The sequence below is a fragment of the Penicillium canescens genome (genome assembly GCF_028828765.1).
Source record: "Penicillium canescens strain IBT 15451 chromosome Unknown utg000002l_segment0_segment0, whole genome shotgun sequence".
Classification (NCBI taxonomy): domain Eukaryota; kingdom Fungi; phylum Ascomycota; class Eurotiomycetes; order Eurotiales; family Aspergillaceae; genus Penicillium; species Penicillium canescens.
In genome coordinates, this window is record NW_026703964.1 from 5781319 (window position 1) to 5802761 (window position 21443).

Here is a 21443-nt window from a genome sequence, read left to right on the forward strand (position 1 = left end):
CTGCATCTCGATCCAAGTTAGACTTCGGTTTTCGAACCTGCCTCGTGGTGAGATCATGCCGAAATTTGGTGCCAAGCTCCTGGCGCTTGCCACGCTTGGGCAATGCGTTTTGGCTGCATTGAACTGCACCTCGTCATCTACGACAGTCAATTGGCTCGGAGAGAAGCCAACGTACAACAAAGGCGTGACATTTGGTCTACCCTGGCCACAAGGGAAATATTGGCCTGAGCATACCAAGTTCAGCATCGTGGGCGATGCTGGGAATCCTGAAGAGTTGCAGTCATGGGCGACCGGTCACTGGGCTGATGGCTCGCTCAAATGGACCGGCCATGCCATAGGGGAATCAGACCAGATTTATGATGAGTACATTGTCACTGCATTTTCGTCTGGCTGTATCGACAAATCTACATCTGAGTCACTCGGCAATAGCACCAGCTCCCTGGTTGTCACAGACCGGAGGAACTTGATAACTGTCAATACAGGCAAGATTAGTGTTTCCTTTTTCAAGAAAGGAAGCATTATTGTCGATGCCATCAAGACAAAAGACGGGAAAACGACTGGCGAAAATGGAAGACTTGTTCTTCAGTCTCAGAATTGGGTGCCGGACGGGTCCGACAGCCGAGGCAATGCGTCAATTGAATATTTCAACTTTGACAGCGATATCCACAATGTCACCGTGAACCAAAGCTCTGCCAGGGCACTAGTAACCGTCCATGGCAAGCACAAAGTTACAGGTGGCGCCGACCACGAACCGTGGCTGCAATTCGTTATCCGATTTTATCTCTATGCAAACTCCGACTCAGTTAAGGTGATGCATAGCATCGTTTTCGATGGGGGAGCCGAAAGTGATTTTATCACTGGGATCGGAATTCGATTTGACATTCCGTTGAAAGGCGAAGAGCAATATAACAGACACGTCAGAATCGCTGGCGTAGACGGTGGTATCTTCAACGAGGCTGTCCAGGGTATTACCGGGCTACGCCGAGATCCTGGTCAAGAGGTTAAGACGGCCCAGTACGAAGGCCGCCAACTGCCAGACACCAACACTTGGGATACCCGGGTGACCACTCGTCTAAAGTGGATTCCCACCTGGGGAGATTACAGCCTCACCCAACTGACAGCGGATGGATTCAACTTCAAAAAGCGTACAAAGCCCGGCCAGTCATGGGTCAAAATTCCCAGTGGAACACGCTCAGAAGGTCTCGCCTATCTCGGCGGTGCCACAAAGGGAGGCCTGGCCGTGGGACTACGCGACTTCTGGAAACGGTATCCGTCAGGTCTAGATATTTCCAACGCTGCATCTGATTCAGGCGAAATTACACTCTGGTTATACAGCCCTGCAGCTGAGCCCTTGGATCTCCGACCCTACCATGACGGTCTGAATGAGGATGACTATGTGGACCAACTGGATGCCCTTGAAATCACTTACGAGGACTGGGAATCCGGCTTCAACACTCCCTATGGAATCGCACGAACTAGCGAGGTATATCTGTTTGCATTCGACAAGACTCCGACGAGTGAGAAACTCGCGTCCCTCGCAGCGCACATTCAAAATCCTCCGGTGCTTGTAGCTGGACCGGAATATATGCATGAGACGCAAGCTGTTGGTGGGTACTGGGGCCTGCCTAGCACCATGACAGATACTGCAAAGGTCCTAGAGGATCACCTCGGATTTATCCTTGACTTCTACCGAGGGCAGATTGAGCAGCGTCGTTGGTATGGATTTTTAGACTATGGCGACTTTATGCATACCTATGACACTGACCGACACACCTGGCGGTACGATATCGGCGGTTACGCCTGGGACAACTCTGAGCTTTCTCCAGACCTTTTCTTTTGGATATATTTCTTGCGCACAGGCAACGAAGATGCATACAGGTTCGCCGAGGCCCTGACACGACACACGGGGGAAGTAGATGTGTACCACATCGGCGACTGGAAAGGGCTCGGTACACGTCACGGCATTCAACACTGGGGGGATAGCGCTAAGCAAGCCCGCATTTCCCAACCACTGTACCGGAAGTACTTCTACTACATCTCGGGCGGAGACGAACGCATTGGAGAATTACTGGAAGAGTTGTTGGACACAGATAAAACATATGGCATTCTCGATCCACAGAGGAAGGTACGAACAGATGGCTGGACACCTAGCCCCAACTCTACGGTTGCGTTTAGTCTTGGGACAGATTGGTCGAGTCTCGCTGCAGGGTGGTTGATGGAATGGGAACGGCGCGGCTCCAGATGGGAAGAGGCCAAGACGAAGCTGATCAACACACTCTCCGGAATTGCGAACCTGACCAACGGTTTCGTGACCGGATCGGGGCTATATGACCCTGTTACCTGGACTTTGGGACCTCCCCCTGCAGACCCAGACAACCTCGGCAACGTGTCTGTGTCACATCTATCTGCTGTCTTTGGGTTACCAGAAGTTGTGTCAGAAGCAATCACTTATCTAGGTGACGATCTTCCGACAGGATTCAAGGATGCCTGGATAGACTACTGCTACTACTATCATGCGCCAGCGGCAGAGCAAGTGGCCCGTTATGGGGTCAAGTTTGGCAGTCTGAGCCTTTATCAGGCACATTCACGTCTAGCAGCGTATGCAGCGTATCAAACACAGAACACAAGCCTGGCGTTGCGCGCATGGAAAGACTTTTATTCCAGTGATGGATTTACGATAAGCGCGCCGTGGAATATTACACATGTAAATGGAAGTTCGGTTCTGACAGCTGTCGACGAGGCAGCATGGCTGGCGACCAATGATATTGCGCAGTATGGCCTGGCTGTCATTCAGAACTTAGCGTATGTCTCAAGTGCACTCGAGGACTATGCATTTTGAATTATCAGGACCTGAAATCCTGCCATAGAACATAGAGAATACTACACCACTTTCATCCGTTAATCTCTTGCTGATAGCATCATTCGTCCAGTCGCAAGGCCTGTTCGCTTTGGGTCACCTTGGTTAAAATGCGAGCCAGCACACATGACTGATGTCTACGTGTAGGTAGGGCTGATGGCAATTTGAAGGCTGCAGTAATGCATGCCCTGAAATATGCGCAGCTTCATTAATCTTGTGTAATCCTCAACACGGGAATACTATCCCGAACTCATTAATTGCAATGAAAACTGCAAACCCCGGTCCGAGATATCGGTTAGGGAAAAACCCGAACATTCCAGCAAATATGGAGAGATTAGTCTAACCGGTGAAGTATGCCCAAGCGAGTACGCGTGGAAGCAATAAATTACGCAAACACACGAATTCCATTTATTTCTGTGTGATGGTAGACGTCTACGACGATATTCCACTGTGAGCGGGACGGGAACTCCCGCATGAGAATGGGACACTGTCGACTTGGACCAATGAACACCACAGCCTTGAGAACAAGGTCCGATAGATTCAGACCAATACAAAGGCTTCCGTGTTGAGCTGGGAGGTGGAGTGACATAGTCAGATGCCAGAATATCAGATGGCCCCGGGATGATTGCCTGGAAGGGCGTGGAGCTGCTTGTTCACCGACGTAATCATGGAACCGATCTCCATTGAGCCTCATAAAACACGAACGGCCGATTATCAGATGACAATCAATTTGCCAGGGCTGGCTCTGTCTCGTGACCGGAGCTCCGCGCTTGGGGGTCCGCGGTGAAGCTTTCGTTTGCCAAGACAGACGGCTTCTTCCAGTTGTTACGGTATACAGGTAATGGTCAGGGAAATCACCATGGTTGGCAATACCAGAAATCCTTCAGTCATGGAGGTGCACCTTCAACGGCCATTTTTCAGATAACTTATGGGTCGCACGGTGGACTCCAGATGCCACAGGAAAGGTCACGTTGCGAATGTCGTCTAACCTTAGCAGTGTGGTTTATACTCTGAATGTCTGGCAGTGCTGGACCGGAACATCTGCACTTTTGATAGGAAACTGCAGTTGGCGTATGCGGATATGAATTCATGAGAGAGTGTTTCTTGATAGAAATTAGCACCATGTTAATCAAACGCGTTCCTTCCGCTCGAATACTTATGGTCAACCAATGGCATACTTCAACAGTCAGGATTCCATAGAACAGTTCGTTTTTAGTCGGCCATCCGACGTCATTGAGTGTATTATCCGTTCCATTTCCTGCGATCATCCACTGACACTTGTATCTCAGTTAATAGTCGGGTCTGATAGATAGGAGAGTCCATAGGCTTAATCCAATTAGGCTGACCTAGTTATGAGTAATTACATTGAGACTTTCAAGCTAATGAATTTAGAATACGTGAATGCGCTAGACATGCCCAACGCGAGCTTAAGAGCCAATCCTGTTTCCACTACAACTTTGCTGCAGGCCCCAAGAGATGCTTCATCTCAGAGTTCGGGTACTCCACATTTTGAGAAGAATCAGACCGTTGTCTATCCCAAGCCCATCTCTCCACCAATTCCGGTGACAACTCCCCCTCCAGCATTTGTGTGATATACTTGCCAAGCACGGGGAAGAACTTGTAACCGTGGAATGATCCGCAAGTTGCAATGTAGAGCCCCTTCGAAGCAGAGTGAGGGGAAATTATAAAGTCAGAGGTAGTCGTGAACGCGTCCCTTTTGAGTGTTAAATTGCAATCGCCATTCCACAAAGAGGTACTAACCAGCAGATCCTGTGTTTCGTCATTTCCCAATCCGCACTCTCTGGTCCATACCATAAGTTTCTTGACTCAACAATATCCTGCTTGAGAGGCCCAGGAACCTTCCACTGATTGTAGTCGTGCGCAGGTGGAGGAGATGATATGGACCGCCCAGGCAACACCTCTCTAGTGTTTGTGAAAATCTTTGATCCCCACCACTTGAGTTCTCCATCCTTAGTAGGGGGTAGACTACCGATAAAGGGCTTTCCTGTTTACTGTGAGCAGAATTCGCACATATCTATTCAGATATCTTACCCTCTTGGGGTGTGTATCCTTGGAATCCAACAGGCATATCTTTGAACTTTTTGTACTGCTCCTCATTGAGCTGTGCCATTCCTGTAGTAATACCGGCAGCCAAAATTCGCTCCTCAGCTCGGAGACCGGGGTTGCCGCTCGTCGCAGCGCTCCATTCTAGCAATGTGGGAGTGAAGGCGCCAGCAGCAACAACAACATGCGTGGCAGACAAGACCTCGCCAGATCTCGTCTTGAGTCCAATGCAAGAGCCGCGACCATCGAACACCAAAGTGGAGACATCTGCCGTCACGTATTCGACACCCAATTCGAGGCACCTTTTCGTAACTGCTCGAAGGGCATCTCCAGCGGCCGCCCAGCCACTAGCCCTGTTAATGAGAACCTCCTTAACGCCTGTGTAATCAGCATTGTCAAAAATTCCACCGTAAAGTCTTCGAGCCTCGGCGACAGGGAGGGCAATAATATCCTCGTTGCGGCCGAGATCTTTATGGTGGGTGATGACATTCTGCGCGTAGTCGCTCCGACACGCCCAGTATACGCCTGTCTGATGGAAATGTGGCTGCCAAAGAGGATCTGACTTGAAAATATCCTGAGCTTCAAGAGCCAATCTGCAGTAGACCTTGTCGTCGTAGTCGGCGCGAACAACCTTGTTCCAATCCCATGAAGCAGCCACACGAGACTCGGCATCGTATGCATCACGGTCAATTAGGGTCACAGATGCATTAGGATACTTTTGAATGAGATGATAGGCAGTTGATACACCAAAGACACCAGCACCGATAATGAGGTACGAGGGGTTGCTTGAGGCCATCTTGAAACGACCTAAATGGGTTGTGTCGCAGTAATGATTCTCGAGGATGCAATGCGCTTTTAAATCGACAAGAAGAACAAGATAGGGAAGTGGGATTTTTAATAGTTTGGAGCAAATCGGCCTATCTGTGAAGACTGACTGTGATCGGCGACTTCGGTCTATATCGGGCGGGGGTTCCGTTTGAGCCGATCACGTGCGGACATATACTAGCTCAACACAGCTAAAAAGCTGTATACTGTAAAAGCAGGGCCAGGTGTTCGATAAGCGAGCCGGTCATGCTAGTCTGCCAATCACTATAGGTATATTTGAAGTCCACTCGAAAGGGTGGCATAGCCTGTTGGTAACCCTCGGCCTTGTCACAGGTCGGGACTGATAGCCCGCTGGTTATATATGTGGGCAGAAGTTAGCGGGGAATTGGAAAAACAGGTTAGGTAAATTTGCCATAACCCTGTCATTCAATGTATAAATATGTCTTTTGGGCCAGAAAAGACGCGTTCGTGTGTCGCCCGATTAGCGGCAGAACACAGGAAAGTGTGGTGCGGGACCTTATTACGCAGCAACCTTATTGATGCAGCTGATCGTTTGGCGTGGTAGAAGGATGCCAAGAAATATTCGGCAAACTCCTTGCAGCTCACATCTCTGATTTCTTGCCAAAAGAAATAATCATTGATCCTGCTGAATTCGCCCATATGATTTGTTAATTAGTCCGACCGATGCTTGAGCAAACATTAGAAGTGGACCAATCTGCATCCAATGCCAAACACCTATTCATGCCATCGGAGCAAACAAGGAACGCAAACCAACGCCTGATATCTGAAATATATGCTGCCTCTGGCATAGCATGAAGGACTTCCCATATCAACATTTGCCAGTATAGCAAAAGTGAGCATGAAAGCACCAAACACAAATCCGATCCTGGCCTTTAAATTGCCATACCGTGGGTTGAACATATATGGGGCGACAAAAGACCACATGGTGTTAACAGCTGCGGACACTGAAAGGGCCACAGCGAGAGTCTCGATGCGAAGGACCGAGAAATAGGTACCTCTCCAGCAATGGTGTAGACGTTGGAGCCAACACCGACAATGTAAAAGACGTTATACATGGTATAGAAGCCGACGGCGGCTTTGATGGTAGTAGAAGTAATGATTGAGCCAGCAATCTCCATACAAAAGAGTAACATAGTCAGAGCAATACAGCATCCGATGTACATTGGGCGTCTCCCGAATACATCACTGATGAGGAACGAAGCAGTAGCTCCAGATAGAGAGAATTTGGGCACCAATCTGAATCAAGAAGGACTGGCGATCGCTGATACCCATATATTGGTACATGTGAGTCCCGTAGTTGGAGACAAATCCCAGTCCAGACATGGGTTTCAACAGGAAGACCAGAGTGGCGATCATCGTCTGGCGGAGGTTCGTTCCCCGGAAACAATTGGTGTAAGAAGCGGACTTTTGGGTCTCCACCTCCTCCAATGTAAACTTGAATCGCTCCAGATGACCCTCGGCATCGTGTGACGCCTATCCAGAACAGTAACTAAAGGTCTTTCCGTAGAGCTTGGAGATATTCGCGATTATGATCTTGCTGTTGAATCGCGCGTCATTTCATTTGCCTTGGATCTAGTCCGAGCTGCGGACCAGGGAACTGATTCGCGTTTTCAATCTTCTCAACCGCATTGATTGGTTTCCCCATGATGGGAATGGTGGGAGGGCAAGATACCTCAATGGCGAAAAAGTCGAACTTGATAAATTGTGGGAACTGGAATATCGTAGTTGACCTGAAAATGAACGAAAGCTCTGGCCAAAATAGCGAATCTTAGGTAAAATGAATCTCCTTCTCCAGGCTCTAGTGGATTCTTCCACATAGACTCCCAGAACCGCAAAAGTTTCCTACAGTGAAGTAGGAGCATCCCAGGCCAATAAACTCGTGTTAATTCTTACCGAATAAAGCATGTGGCGATAATTTGCCAATGGTGATCAAGTGCATGTATGCTACTACTATCCTCAAAATTACTCGGCAGCACACTAAGTATAGCCAAAGCGTATCAGCCACATTGCTCTTTGTCTTTAAAGAGACGGTTTTGAAGATCTCTCCACATCCCGATTCACTGGTTTTTGATTCTCAGCTGAGACAAAACTGACGTAGATCACTTGGCAGCTCAGGCTGTGGGGGAGGGACCTATTCGTGTTACCCTAGGCTACTAAATTGTGGATATCTATGTCAGCATAAAGAGGCGTAATATCAAACAGCAGCTTTATACGTATCTTTGTTATCTGGCATGGGTTTCGTCTTCCACAATACGACCTTACCATGTCAGGGAAATAGGTAATTAATCTTCGAGTTCAATGTATCCAACGGCTAATCCTCTTTATTAGAGGTGGTTCAATAAACTCTCAAATCCCTATTTCGAATCTACCGGCCTTAGTTTGGACCCTCCCGATGATACCCTGGATTCAGAATTTGAGTCAATGTAGACCCGTGTTAAATTGGTCTTCTCATCAAGGCAGATATCGTAATCTGACGCCGAAAGTTCATCTGGCTTGAGTCGAGTACATAATACTAAACAACTACCTACCTGGGTAACCTTGCATAGCAAATTCTCACCTTAGATCAGATCTGTCAGTTTCAATTGTATGCAATTGTATATCCAGCAGTACATTATACAGAAAGTTTAATGGGGTATTTTACCAGCCCCAATAGATGCGGAAAGTGGAGATAGCTTCCGTAGTGCAGAAACATAGCCACATCCATCAGCTAGGAATAGCTTCGCAGTCACCAGTGTCTCCACGTGTGTGATTTTCCAATGTTTAGATTGCCACTGATATTTACTGCCGAGGTTGCAGACACATTGTGGGGAGTAAAATGGTAATGATCGTCAAAGTTTTTAATTGCGGCAGATACCTCCGTTATAAAAGGATGGGTTCTGCAGCGTTTCTTGGGTAGGAAAAGGTCATATCATTCAGACCTTCGAGAGAAAAGTGAGTCCTGTAATCCTTCACCAACAACAAAATGGTGAACTTTCATTCCATGCTGTCGATTTTTGCTTTTGCAAATGCCGCAGCTGTTCATTCTGCAGCTACCTCAACATACCTGAACTGGAAGACGTTCAATGCCAGTGGTGTCAACCTTGGCGGCTGGCTCGTACAGGAGTCTACCATTGATACTAAATGGTGGACACAGAACTCCGGCGGAGCCCCCGATGAATGGGGTCTCTGTGCGAATCTAGGTTCTCAGTGCGGACCAGTTCTAGAGCGACGGTATGCAACATGGATTACCCCTGCCGATATCGATACATTTGCTGCAGCAGGAATCAACGTTTTGCGCATCCCGACCAGCTATGCTGCTTGGATCAAAGTGCCTGGCTCCCAGCTTTACACTGGAGGTCAAGTGTCGTTCCTCAAGACTATTGCGACTTATGCCATTCAACGACACGGCATGCACATCATCATCGATATCCACTCTCTTCCTGGAGGTGTTAATGGAATGGCTTTTGGGGAAGCCGAGGGACACTACGGCTGGTTCAACAATGCGACGGCACTTAGCTACTCCCTCCAGACTGTTGATGCTGTTATCAAATTTGTCATGGACTCTAAGTTTCCACAATCATTCACGATCGCACCAATAAACGAACCTGTCGACGTCCCCGATATCTCGCTCTTCGGAACTCCCTACTGTCTCACTGAAGGTGGTGCTCAATGGGTGCAAAATTACATTGATCAAGTCATCACAAAGATTAGAGCTGTCAATGCGCAGATTCCTGTGATGTTCCAGGGAAGCTTCAAAGGCGAGGAGTATTGGTCTTCCAACTTTGCCGCCGGAACCAACTTGGTTTTTGATGTGCACAACTACTATTTCGCTGGCCGTGGAGCTAGCTCGGCAAATCTCACTCACTATATTTGTGAAGATGCTGTAAACGCTGCCGGTGACGGCAAATTCCCTGTTTTTATTGGAGAGTGGTCTATCCAGGCGGAGATTCTCAACACCCTGGCGAGTCGGGAACAGAATCTGCAAACCGGGATTGCAGCATGGAAAACTTACACTCGAGGCCATTCTTACTGGACTGCAAAGTTTTTTGGCACTGCCAAAGTTAATGGCGAGGGCACGCAAGCAGACTACTGGAATTATGAGACCTTCATCAATTTGGGATTTACTGGCTCCTCTACTAAGGCAATAACATGCTGAGCAAGATTCCTATCTGCGCGGAGAATATTGAGTAAGCAATTTCTGATGTTTGCTTTCTCGAGTGAAGGAAGTATTGGTGAAGGAACCCATTGAGTAGTTACATCGCATGTTGACATGTCCTTTCTTAAGACATACATATAAGTAACGGCTTGGGTATTATTCATTTTTTGCGTTGATTGTAATTCTTGAAATTTCCATCGAATGACATAGTCAACATTGATTGTAGATAGGCAGTGACTGCGTCTGCTGGTAATCAGATAGACCCCTGCTCGGTAGAGCGCTTGTTGAGCCTGAACAGCGTCGGCCAAAGCCAAATAAAAACAAAGGACAGACTATTCATAGACCTATCCGTACACTTAAGGACAACAAAGCAGCACCAAAACTGAGGGATGATTTGGATCACGGAATATTTTCCAAGGCAAGCAGTCATGTTGCACCATTGCATTTCAGGTTGCTTAGGCTGACAGAAGCCAAGCACCCTACCGGACCCAGGAACACATCTCGGCTTATCTAGCCCCGAAACTTAGCAAATTTGGTAAAAGTAATTTGGCTCGGGCGGTTCACCGTGGCGTAATCGAACTACAGGGATTACCCGATATCCCAAGGTTAGGAGTGGAGGACCTGCGCCAGATCAATGGCCCTTTGAGACCCAACGGGGTCCCGCAATCCCCCCACCCCCACATTGAACACTATTGGCTGGCATTGAGTCTACATATATCAACATGCAACTCCCAAACACCCCAAGAACTCAGTGGAGCCGAAAATTAATGTACTACAACGACATCAGTGAAGAGCTGACTTTAATGCGTCGCAGAGTGATGGTATATATGTGAGGTATGTAGAGGATTGTGACTGCAAAACGGGTCCTAACTTGACAAACTGAGCTCTACGTCTGATCTACCAACCACTAGTTGACCTTGGCTCAGTCATACAATAATAGGGTCGCACTCAATCGGGACTTTTCTTATCTGCATATACGGATAGCCATAGGGACGGAGAACCGGGAAGTTTGAATTACATAAAGTCCAATGACGGTGCTATTGATCTTTAATACAAATGTAATCTCAGCCTCTCAAAATATACTCACAGAACCTAACTCCGTCTATACACATTATTTACAATACAAACAACCACAATGTCCTAAATTCGAGGGGTTTAAGCAACGGTGAGAGAGGACAGAGACTGGAAAAAGGTTCAAATAATAAAGTCACCTGGTCAATTGACAATGACCTCCGTTGTTCTAATATTTTCATTTTTTGTCTGATGTTCCTGTCCTGGTGGCTGCGTAGCAACCGTCGCAGACCGTTCCTCGGCATATGCCGCTGTCACGATGTACTCCCCATTGGGGCAACCCTCAGGGAAATGATCACTAGAGTCCCTACTCCCAAGATCCTGAAGCATATACTGGTCGCCTCGATGCACAGACCACATGTGGTTGCCGCTACCGCGCCATGTGGTAGGAATGCTACCTCCAGTACCTGTTGGTGCGTGGCGACGGGAATGACGGCCGTAGGGACCGCGGGTTTGGGAGTTGGAATTAGAATACTCGGAACGCTTTAGCACAGTGCTCTCTAAGGGCTTGAGAGAGGGTATGCAGGCTGCCAAAATTCGCGTGTTGAACTGAGCACTGAGTGTGAGATTAGTAAGAATAGTGTACAGGGAGATAGGGGGCCATGGAAACCGTACGTTGCCCAGAATAGAATCCAATCATCCCTGGCGTAGATGTTAGATTGGACTTAGATTTATCCTAGGCTTAGACAGAGGAATAAACATACAGATACTGATCTTGAGTCGTTTGAAATGCAATCTGATAGATGACGGTCAGAACGCCAAATATAACGGCGCTATACTCGAGATAATGAGTTAGATAGGATGACTTTTGGGATTGCACGATAACTTCAAATGGAAAGAACGGACACATATCCAGACTGAGGATGCCTATTAGATACAACCACACTTTGCGTCGCATCTTGAGGTTCCAGATTATCGGAATGGGTATCGTGGCAAAGAGAACATCTGTAAAGATATTGAAGGCTAGAATAAGAATTGAATTGTAAGATCCTTGGAAGTAGACCTGGGGGAAGAAAAGCCTCACAAGTGTTCACGAGTGCGAATGTGACAAAAAAGGTCAATCGAGTAGCAATGAGAGTTTGCAGCGTGAGTCCAAAGGCCGACATAGACTTGCTCTGAAGGAAGAGAGCCATAGCGCCCATGAAGCAGTAGGAAACAACTATGACTTGATAAACTCAGTTCTGTCAGCTGCATTCAAGTCAGAAGGACACTGTAAGACATGCTCGAATCAGTGTCCTCAAAGAACTCAATTTCTATCACCTACTCATGCTCACCCACAGACAATAGATATACCAGCGGGCCGGACTCAATCTGAATAGATACAACGCAATTGAGACCTTGAGCATGGCTTTCCCCAGCGATGAGTCGATGATCACTTGCCAGAAAGAGCCCTGTGCGACTTTTGCTTCATCGCCGTTTCCTTGAATAAACTAGGCATCGCGATGACCCAATCTATCGACACCCTCAAATATCCAGAGAATATATCCGGCTACGGCGCATAGCTGCTCGTTTCCAGAGTTAGCACTTTGTTCCATGCTCTCCCCTGGGAGACTCGGAAATCTGTGCGTTGTTTTCACAGCCTGCACGTTGAGGCTTGGCCGTAAAAGTCATAATTCAAAGAAAAGAAAAAAGGAGTTTTGAGAGGGGTTCATACTGCTGCAATAAATATAGTCAAGTCGTCGGCACCGGGATTCTTGATCAACTTTATCCGAACGTAGAGACGCAAGGCGACAGCCGTAACGGCCAGAAACGTCAAAACAGTTTGCACAGCAACGATTTGGGAGAGATGGCTTTCCCAGGTTGATTAGAATCTCTGGCTTCTGTCAAAGTCAGACTCGGTGTCATTATCGCGTTTGTGTGCGAACAAACTAGTGACCCGGTGGGTAGAAGGTAAACCAAGGAATTTTCATATAGACATGTCCATTGAATATGACCAATACTCTGTACCGTGATGAGAGACGAAATTTGTCCTTTTCCCCCTCTTTTCGCCGGGGCTTCACGAAACTGACTGCAAGTTCGACGCTTGTGCCCCAAAGGATTCTACGTGCCGCAGTCCGTGTCGAATCCCTGTATCCACCTGCAGCAATAGCGGTAATCCGCCTAATTTGATAAAAACGCAATCAAGTTTGCTTGCCTAAAAGCACGACCCACTTGGCGCCTGGGAATCAGTAGGCTGGTTGCCAGACCGAGGGTAGAGATCGCATACTTCGCCAGGGCAGATTGAATTAGTCTATTTCGCCGGAAATTCCATAAGAATACATACATTACATACATAATATACTTACACACAGACAAGCGTGGCGATGCGGGGGTAAATTTGAGATGAGATGATCTCGAAGCCTACCGGAGTTCATCAATCAAGATTTGGCCCCCGCAGAATTGAATTAGGAAGGGGGGCTAGGTTGCGGTTTAGAGCCAGTATGCTTTAGGTGCATTTGCCGAAATTAATTGCATTTAATCAATACTAGTCAAGAGGTCAACTATCCTTATTTCCACGCGAGTAATCAATTCGCTGTAGCGACCGTAAGCCCGCTGGGATGGTGTTACCGAAAGCCTCAGCTGACATTTTGGCCTTTCCATCAAAATGAGGTCCGTTTATCATTATAAGCGTGTATTTCAGCTTCATAAGTGTCTTTAGTCAAGATGGCGTCGGAGAGTGGTTTAGGGTCGGAGCCATTAGAACCGACGTGCTGCTTGACAATGGTGTTATTTTCTCACATGCGGCTAGCCGCGATCAATTCAAATTCGTAAATGCTCTATAACGAGCCAAATGGAGATTTGCGTAAATTGAACGCGGCGTGGTGGCATAGTGAAACTTTGAATATAGTATACTACTCGTTGCGAGCCGCTGTTGGGCGGGGCTGCCGCTCGCCTGCGAACTATCTCGAATTATACATAATGTCCGAGTCCACCAATCTAGCATAGCCGAATAACTTCAATTGGTTACTTTCAGTGATAGTGGGCAGGCATTCTGCTGATATTCTCCTCTCCTCCCCGACCTCTAAAGCGAATCCCGAATATTTGCCGAGCTCGCCATGCATCGCTGCGGCCGCCCCTTTGAGGTCTAAACAGTTTTTCCCCCCCCGCCGCATTTCGTTCTATTCGTGAAGTCTCCCACCAAAAATATTCTTGTTTAACTACTTTGCATATATCATTTCAAAGTTGTCTCATCGTCGCTAGGGACGAACATCATCCCTTGCGAATCCTTCGAAGCACTGGCGTATTTTGTTGTCCTCTTTCCAGGAACATGCTTTGCCTATCCTGCATTATCGTTGGCCTAGGTGGTATTTTGCCATTTACCACTGCAAACTCTATCCCGGACTTCCTCTACCGAGATGTTGTGGTAATCGGCGGAGGTGCTTCCGGTGCCTATGCTGCCGTCCGTCTGCGTGACGACTTTGGTAAAAGCATCGCTTTGATTGAAAAGCAGAACATCCTTGTAAGATCATGATATTCACCCTCACAGTCTCCATATCATCTTATAGGCCTCTAGCTCGGATAATTCTGGTCTTAATTGCTAATGCGTGCTCGATGTGCAGGGTGGTATGGTCGACACGTTTGTTGAGGAAAAGACTGGAAACACTTATGATTTTGGTGTTCAGAGCTTCCTGAATGTTAGCAATTCTATGCAGTTTTTTGACCGGTTCAACATCTCTGTTGGCAGCAGCTCAACGGGCCCCTCCCTTATCACCGAGTACATCGACTTCAACACCGGCGAGAAAGTTGACTTTGAGCCACCCTCGTACACCGAACAGATCGCTGCCGTCTCCAAATTCCTCAAAGTTATTGAGCCATGGGAGTCAATGCTGCGACCTGGCTACTGGAACTTCCCTGAGCCCGATAAGATCCCTGAGGATCTTCTGATCCCCTTTGGGGAATTCTTGACGAAGTATGACCTCGAGGAGGGCGCGCCCATTATCTACTCAACTACTGGCCTTGGAGTAGGTAACATGAGTGAAGTAGCCACTATGTTCGCACTGCAAAGCTTTGGCTGGGATATGGCGCGCGGCCTGACGGGAAAAATGGGCCTCTTTGTGCCCACATCTGGTGGCATCCAGTCCCTCTACAACGCGATTGCTACGGACCTGGGTGATGACGTCCTTTACTCAACTACTGTCATTGAGATGCGTCGATCTGACTTCGGCGTATTTCTGACTGTGCGCAATCACAAAACAGGTAAGGTCAGCGTCATCGTCGCCCGCCGGCTCCTCGTTGCCATCGAACCCACCGAAGACAACGTGGCTACATTGGATCTCAGCCCCTCCGAGTGGAAGACACTTTCAAAGTTCACATATTCGAATGAATTCACTGGCCTGGTTGACAATGCCGTTTTTAACAAAAGCTATTCGTACTTCAACTTGCCCTCCTCCGCTGCTCCAGATCACTATCTGGTCTTTCAAAGGGAACCAACAACGGCAAGCTTTGCCTACTCTGGTCTAGGACACTTGTTCCGAGTGATGATCATCGGTAACAAGACCTCCACTGCTGCCGAAGCTAAGGCCCTGGCGCAGAGCAGCTTCAACACCTTGTTGAACTCTGGCCATTTGTCCGGCCCCATCCAGGACCAAGAGCTCAACTGGGCCGCTTTCTCTACGCATGGCCCGATGCACGCTCGTGTATCCATCGAAGAAGTCAAAGATGGCTTCTATCAAGACCTATACAAGCTACAGGGTGCTCGTTCCACGTGGTGGACAGGGGGTGCCTTCGCGGTGAATTTCCAGACCAAGCTGTGGGAATTTGATGAGGTTCTCATCCCTAAACTCCTCGAGGGACTTTGAAATCACATTCCCTTTTCCTATCAGGATATATAAAAACCACGACCCATTGCAGGAATCTGTGGCGGTAGGGTATTTGTCTTCTTCCTCAATTTTGTTTTTTAGTTGAGTGAGAATTTTCCAGGACCTAACTATACAGCGTGGACTCGACAGAAAGAAACGATCGATGATCTTTCTTGATAGTAATATAATTTGCGTAAAATACACTACTCACAATGCAGTTACTCAAGGAGACGAATACTAAACAGAAGATTTGTTGACGTTCCCACCGAATACAACTGAATACGTCGTGTTCATATTAGGATGAAAGTGACTTATCTCGGACGAACTTTCTGGTTGAAAACTTCAACCAGTGAGGTATGGTTCAGGATTCCTAGGGCCCAGCCCACCTAGGTCTTATGCGGCGGTCTACTGCACTCATGGCTGTTCGCCCGGAGACGGAGGATAACTCTCACTATATTGGAAGAGTCCTGTTATTGGCATGGCAGTGTAGAAAGAAGAGAAGAAGTGTCTGGGTACAACCGGCCCGTAGTGGTATACCCCGAGCCATTCCACTTCTATCACATGTTCTACGATGCATATCATGTACCATCCGGCGGAATCGGTGAAGCTGCGATCAGTTATTGATCTTTGTTCCGATTGTTGCGAATGGTGACTAAAAGCCAGTTGAGCCTAAATCCCTATAAATGATCACCGTGAAAAGATAGTTAGCTTATGTACAACGCTGCAGCAACGCCAAACATTGAAATAACCTGAGTCCAAAAAAGCCCAGTGCGGTATGCAACCGTTTTGGCCGCATTCTTGGAAGCTTCGAATCACTGAGATCGAGTTATTCTCATTCCAATGGTAAGCCGGACTTTCCGCCTCTCAGGGGTTCACTTTGCGTAGAAGTGTGCGCTCCATGGCGACTGGGGAACTAATTAGAACGTGGATGGCAAAGTACTTTCATTTCATCTGTATATTCGACAACTTACAACCAGATTAGTAGTGAGTTTCGTTCTCCTCAGGAAATAGCAACTCTTGGTTTTTCACTCTTTATTTGGGAATGGGTAAGGTGAGCACTTAGGCAGTTTCTATCAGCAAACAGCTATATCCGTTCTCTGTAGGGATTGGCTAGCGCTGAGTCCATTTATGGGGTAAGTCAAAAAAAATGCACGTTTTATTTCAATTATTAAAAACTTCGTCAGCACCATGGTCGAAGAATTGTATATTTGGGCTCATTTACATTTATTCCCATCTGGATTCTGCCACGTGCCTTTGCGAAGGACATACAGACATTACTCATTGGCCAACACAAGAGCCACTGTAACAATTTGTACCCGAGCAATAATCATTCGAGTTGCCACAATATCCAGTCATAGAACAACAATTACCAAACAATGATCTAACACATGTCATGTTCGCAAATTTGAGACCACGTTCTCCATTCGTATAGGTGTATCCCGTCGTTAAACAAGCCCTTAAGTAACAGTTAGGGGGACGCAGTAATCGTTGCTGCTACCATAGTATCCGTTGACCGAATAACAATCAACAAACTGTGTCCCAGTACACGTTTGTTGCCAGCAAACAGAGGTCCGCATTCGCCGCTGCCTGATGGGCCCCAGTTGTCAGTGTCACATTCTCCAGCGTAGCAGTTTCCTGCGCCGCAGAATTAAGTTCCATTGCCGCAATATAGAACGATGTGTCCAATCTCTTGGAGTGCCAGTGTTCTTTAGAAGTGTGTCGGAGGCCAGACTCTGATTTTGATAAAAGATAACGCAAGTCGGTACAAGGATGGTCACTGCATTCGGCTTCAGGTTTCTTCAAATAACTTCCCTATTTCTACATGTGCAACCAGCATGACTGGCTTTTTCCACTACTGGACGGACGCAATGCCGAAGATGGATTTGTTTGAGTTCTTGAGACAGAAAGTCATGTGGAATGTTGGTACATCTGAAGTGGAATTCAGTACCTTGATCTTGCTGGAAGACTGTGATTTGTGCCTGGAGCAATTGAAGAAGAGCTATCTGCACCCGGCTGCTAGCAATAATGGAGGACATGATGTTGGGTGGAACTATACAGCAAGAGCTGCTATAAGATAATTTAATGGAATATAAACAATCAGAGGTTTTAATTGGATTTAAGCGTGTAATATTGGAAGAAGCTATGTGATGTTATACAGTTAACAAGCCTTTACAGCAATATCAATTTTCCAGCGGTCGAACCAGACTTTGTACGAGCTATAATGACAACAATAGTCTCGGTTAAAGCAGGACTCGACCATCTCTGCCAGGTTTGATCACGCTCAGAAGCAGGATAAGATGCGACAAGGGACCATCTACCACGATCCGAGACAGCGTTGAAGGGTTGGCCATTGACATAGCATGATAGTAAATCCAGTTCAATATCATTAGGTACCACCAACCCCTCAATGTGAACAACAACCTTGGAGTCCTCCGTTTTCTTCGACTGAGCCTGCACCACCAACTCAGCGGCAGGGTGAGAAGTCCATGAGCAAGTGTTCTGACCAACCTTGATACAATCGGAGTCAAGGGCAGGTACAGACGAAGGCTTCACGCGACCCTTCATCGCCTCCTCAAATGCAAACCCATACTTAAGCAAATTGTTATCGTCATACGCCTTCCCAGCAAAAGTGAGATTCACAGGCATCCCCGTATCCTCCATAAGTCCCATAGGAACCGAAATGGTGGGCACACCTAGATGCCGGATAGGCCTATTCCCATTGGAATATTTAACCCCATTACTCCAAGCAAATAATGAAGAAACCTCGTCACGATCCGAATTCGCGGCCCCCACATCACCATTAGCCGGGAAAACCACAGCATCAAGCCCAAGCCCATCCATCCACCTCTCAAACGTCTCTTTGCGCGCATTTTCCAGCGCCTGGATCCCATCCTTAAGTCCCGGGATATCGAAAATAGAATCAGGTCTCCTGAGCGGGTACTTTACCATATCGTCCCATCGCAGCGCATTCGCTGCATCGGGAGACCCCTTCAATGACCACGGCGCGAGCGGGAAAATGGTAGCTGGATCGACCTGCGCCAGAGAGCTGAGACCTTCCTGCCCATTTGTAATGAGGAAATCATCCCAGATGTGCGCTACTAGCTCGCTTCGCTCCATTGCTGACCAGCCTTTTGGTAGTCCTGCAACTGTGACAAGCTGGCCTTTGTCGGCATTAGATTCGTAAGTTGTTACAAGTGGGAAGTCTGTTTCGATTATCTCCGCGCCGCACGTTACAAGTACTTCTCTGGCATGTTGCCAGAGTTTGACAATTGAGGGACGTGTATTGACTTTGCTGGCGGGGTTGAGGGATGACTGATCGCCTCCGATGTACATCGATGGCACGCCGATACGCTTCCCGCGCAAGGACAAACTGTCCCGGAGCATTGAAAATGATTGCGGCCGAAGTGTATCGATTGAAGGCAGAGAAATGAGCTTTTGCTCCTGATAGAAATCACCTTTCGGGGTAGGATCAGAAACGGCTAGGACATCGAGAACGTGGAACATGTCGGCCATAATCCTGGTGTGAGGTACCAGGACATCACAGGTGGCGTAGAGAGGCCAGACACCGCGAAGAGGAAGTAGGCCTTTCGAAGGTGTATAAGCGACGACGGAGTTGTTAGATGCAGGCGAACGGCCCGAAGAAACGGTCTCACTACCGAGCGAAAAGGCACAAAAGTTGGCTGCAGTAGCGACTGCAGATCCATTCGATGAGCCTGATGCATACGCCGCAGCCAGATATGCGCTGTTATATGGGCTTTCGGCACGGCCGTAGCAGCCACGCTGCATACCACCGTATGCCATTGCAGGCATATTAGTGCGGCCTAGGAGGATCGCACCGGCATCGCGGAGAACGTTGATACACGCTGCATCTTCGTTGGCAATCAGGGTTTCAAAAGCTGGCGATCCGCTCGCGACGCTCATGCCCTTGACTTTGATACTGTCTTTGGCGAGGTATGGGATACCCTCTAGTGGCCGCGGTGGTAGACCCGCTGCGCGTCGGGCATCGGAGGCCGCTGCATCGTCGATGGCGGACGGGTTTATAATTGGGATTGCACTGAGTTTGATGCCATTTGCATCGAATACGCTGATTCTTCGGAGATATCTTGATACAAGATCGACGCTAGAGAGCGTGCCTGAAGAGAGAGCGGATTGGAGCTCCGAGATGCTTGCGTCGAGCAGTGAAAAGTCCTGGATTTGCCGAGCCATATCGTTGCGCCTTTTCTCTTAGATGTGGAAATGTCAATTGACCCCGAAGAGACCAAGCCTATTCATCTGGACGCCAAGTATATAAAATGTTGAAAGGTGGGGGGAGATGGCGGGTAGTAGTCCGCATTTCTTGGCATCTCCGCACAACGGACTTTTGTCCGCAGTTTCTATCATCTGCCGAAAAATAACTTCAGGAGATAATCAAGCTTATCTACTTGGCGGCGATAACATGCAGGCCATGGCTGCCCGCAGGTGAGCCCGTATAGCAAGTCCTATAAGCGACATGTGTTCTCTTTGCAAACCGGTTTCCTCCGTCTTTAGAATTGTTCTACTTCACGATGAACAAAGACGTCAAGGTGGACCTCACTCCACTGTGGAGAAGTATGCTGCACCTGGGCGAAACCCACGATAGTGGTGCCGACTTGTACGTCGAAGCGGGGCAGCTGTCCCCTGAGGAGTGAGGCGAAGTTGCTTCGGATTATCGGCTGGAGAATTATGCCCATTTTTAGCTCACCTCTGTCATTTCCATGTTGCCTCATATTATCGTCATTGATACTATTGCTCTAGCTATAAAATCCCCTATTTCATTCTCGTACTGACTAACGATTGCGAAGTATATGGGTGGACCGCTTCTTATCTGGAGAGTCATAGTCATTGCTCATATTGGAGCAACTAATTATGGAGGACTTCTGGTATTTATAATCCTATTAGGTATGGCAGAAGCCGGAGTGATCCCACGCAGTAAGTAGCTGATGGTACCAGACACGAAGAAAATACTTTGTACTTCTTGCCTGCCAAATCCAGCAATTGGTGCCATGGCTTTTCCATTTTATAACTGTTCAGTCTATGTGCCGTAGATATGTCTTTCCACAAACCGCGATCGTGTAATGGCCCTAAGGAAGGCTCGCTGTCTAACAAAAACTGCGCTGTCTCAAACTGTGCATTCGCGTAGGCGATGTTCAGGAGTCAAAATGGCCGGCCCCCGATGTGTTCACATTGTGACCAAACAGACCAATCAATCAATCAAAATTTTATTAACCTGTTTGAGCCTAACTTGTATCGTAATGGCTATGCAGGGGCTTCGGTCCGTGTGAAGCAAGAGCTCGTACGCCTGATCTTTCCGAAGTACAAAAATAGAACTGATTCTCAAAGAGTGGAAAAACCAGCTCTTGAATCAGACCAATAGAACTCCAGAAACTCGCGAAAAGCCCCGGTACTGCCATTTTCTGCGACAATGTAGAAAGGACTCCAATAATATACCTCAACGGGACCAAAGACACGGGGACCATGGTTTTCAATATAGCGATGCAGATTTATCACATTGTTGCGCGCAAGCATTCCTCGGAATAGACCACCATCTCGCCCTGTCTGTCGAAAAGCACTGGGTTGGTTCTAAGAATGATAAGTGCAAGATCCGGCTCACGGAACATGATGTATGCCATTGTGGGTAAAGCGTGGGTCCTAGACGTGCCAAAAAAAAAAAAAA

General features: G+C 47.7%; 7 protein-coding genes across 7 annotated transcripts; 4 read left to right on the top strand and 3 right to left on the bottom strand.

Annotated features, from left to right (window-relative positions):
• Positions 1–55: 55 nt before the first annotated feature.
• On the top strand, positions 56–2839 carry N7446_003439 (polysaccharide lyase family 26 protein; the record flags this gene model as incomplete). Its single annotated transcript, XM_058512188.1, has 1 exon — positions 56–2839. One exon carries the CDS (start codon positions 56–58, stop codon positions 2837–2839), a length of 2784 nt encoding a protein of 927 aa, XP_058377724.1.
• Positions 2840–4306: 1467 nt separating this feature from the next.
• N7446_003440 (NAD(P)/FAD-dependent oxidoreductase) lies at positions 4307–5717 on the bottom strand (the record flags this gene model as incomplete). Its single annotated transcript, XM_058512189.1, has 3 exons — positions 4307–4571; positions 4619–4862; positions 4910–5717. 3 exons carry the CDS (start codon positions 5715–5717, stop codon positions 4307–4309), a joined length of 1317 nt encoding a protein of 438 aa, XP_058377725.1.
• Positions 5718–8729: 3012 nt separating this feature from the next.
• Positions 8730–9902, top strand: N7446_003441 (glycoside hydrolase family 5 protein; the record flags this gene model as incomplete). The annotated part of the gene is made up of 1 exon (XM_058512190.1): positions 8730–9902. One exon carries the CDS (start codon positions 8730–8732, stop codon positions 9900–9902), a length of 1173 nt encoding a protein of 390 aa, XP_058377726.1.
• Positions 9903–11117: 1215 nt separating this feature from the next.
• N7446_003442 (uncharacterized protein) lies at positions 11118–12106 on the bottom strand (the record flags this gene model as incomplete). The annotated part of the gene is made up of 4 exons (XM_058512191.1): positions 11118–11529; positions 11589–11615; positions 11678–11936; positions 11998–12106. 4 exons carry the CDS (start codon positions 12104–12106, stop codon positions 11118–11120), a joined length of 807 nt encoding a protein of 268 aa, XP_058377727.1.
• Positions 12107–14220: 2114 nt separating this feature from the next.
• Positions 14221–15751, top strand: N7446_003443 (uncharacterized protein; the record flags this gene model as incomplete). The annotated part of the gene is made up of 2 exons (XM_058512192.1): positions 14221–14412; positions 14513–15751. 2 exons carry the CDS (start codon positions 14221–14223, stop codon positions 15749–15751), a joined length of 1431 nt encoding a protein of 476 aa, XP_058377728.1.
• Positions 15752–17586: 1835 nt separating this feature from the next.
• Positions 17587–17829, top strand: N7446_003444 (uncharacterized protein; the record flags this gene model as incomplete). The annotated part of the gene is made up of 1 exon (XM_058512193.1): positions 17587–17829. One exon carries the CDS (start codon positions 17587–17589, stop codon positions 17827–17829), a length of 243 nt encoding a protein of 80 aa, XP_058377729.1.
• A 91-nt stretch (positions 17830–17920) lies between these two features.
• Positions 17921–19957, bottom strand: N7446_003445 (uncharacterized protein; the record flags this gene model as incomplete). The annotated part of the gene is made up of 1 exon (XM_058512194.1): positions 17921–19957. One exon carries the CDS (start codon positions 19955–19957, stop codon positions 17921–17923), a length of 2037 nt encoding a protein of 678 aa, XP_058377730.1.
• Positions 19958–21443: the final 1486 nt, after the last annotated feature.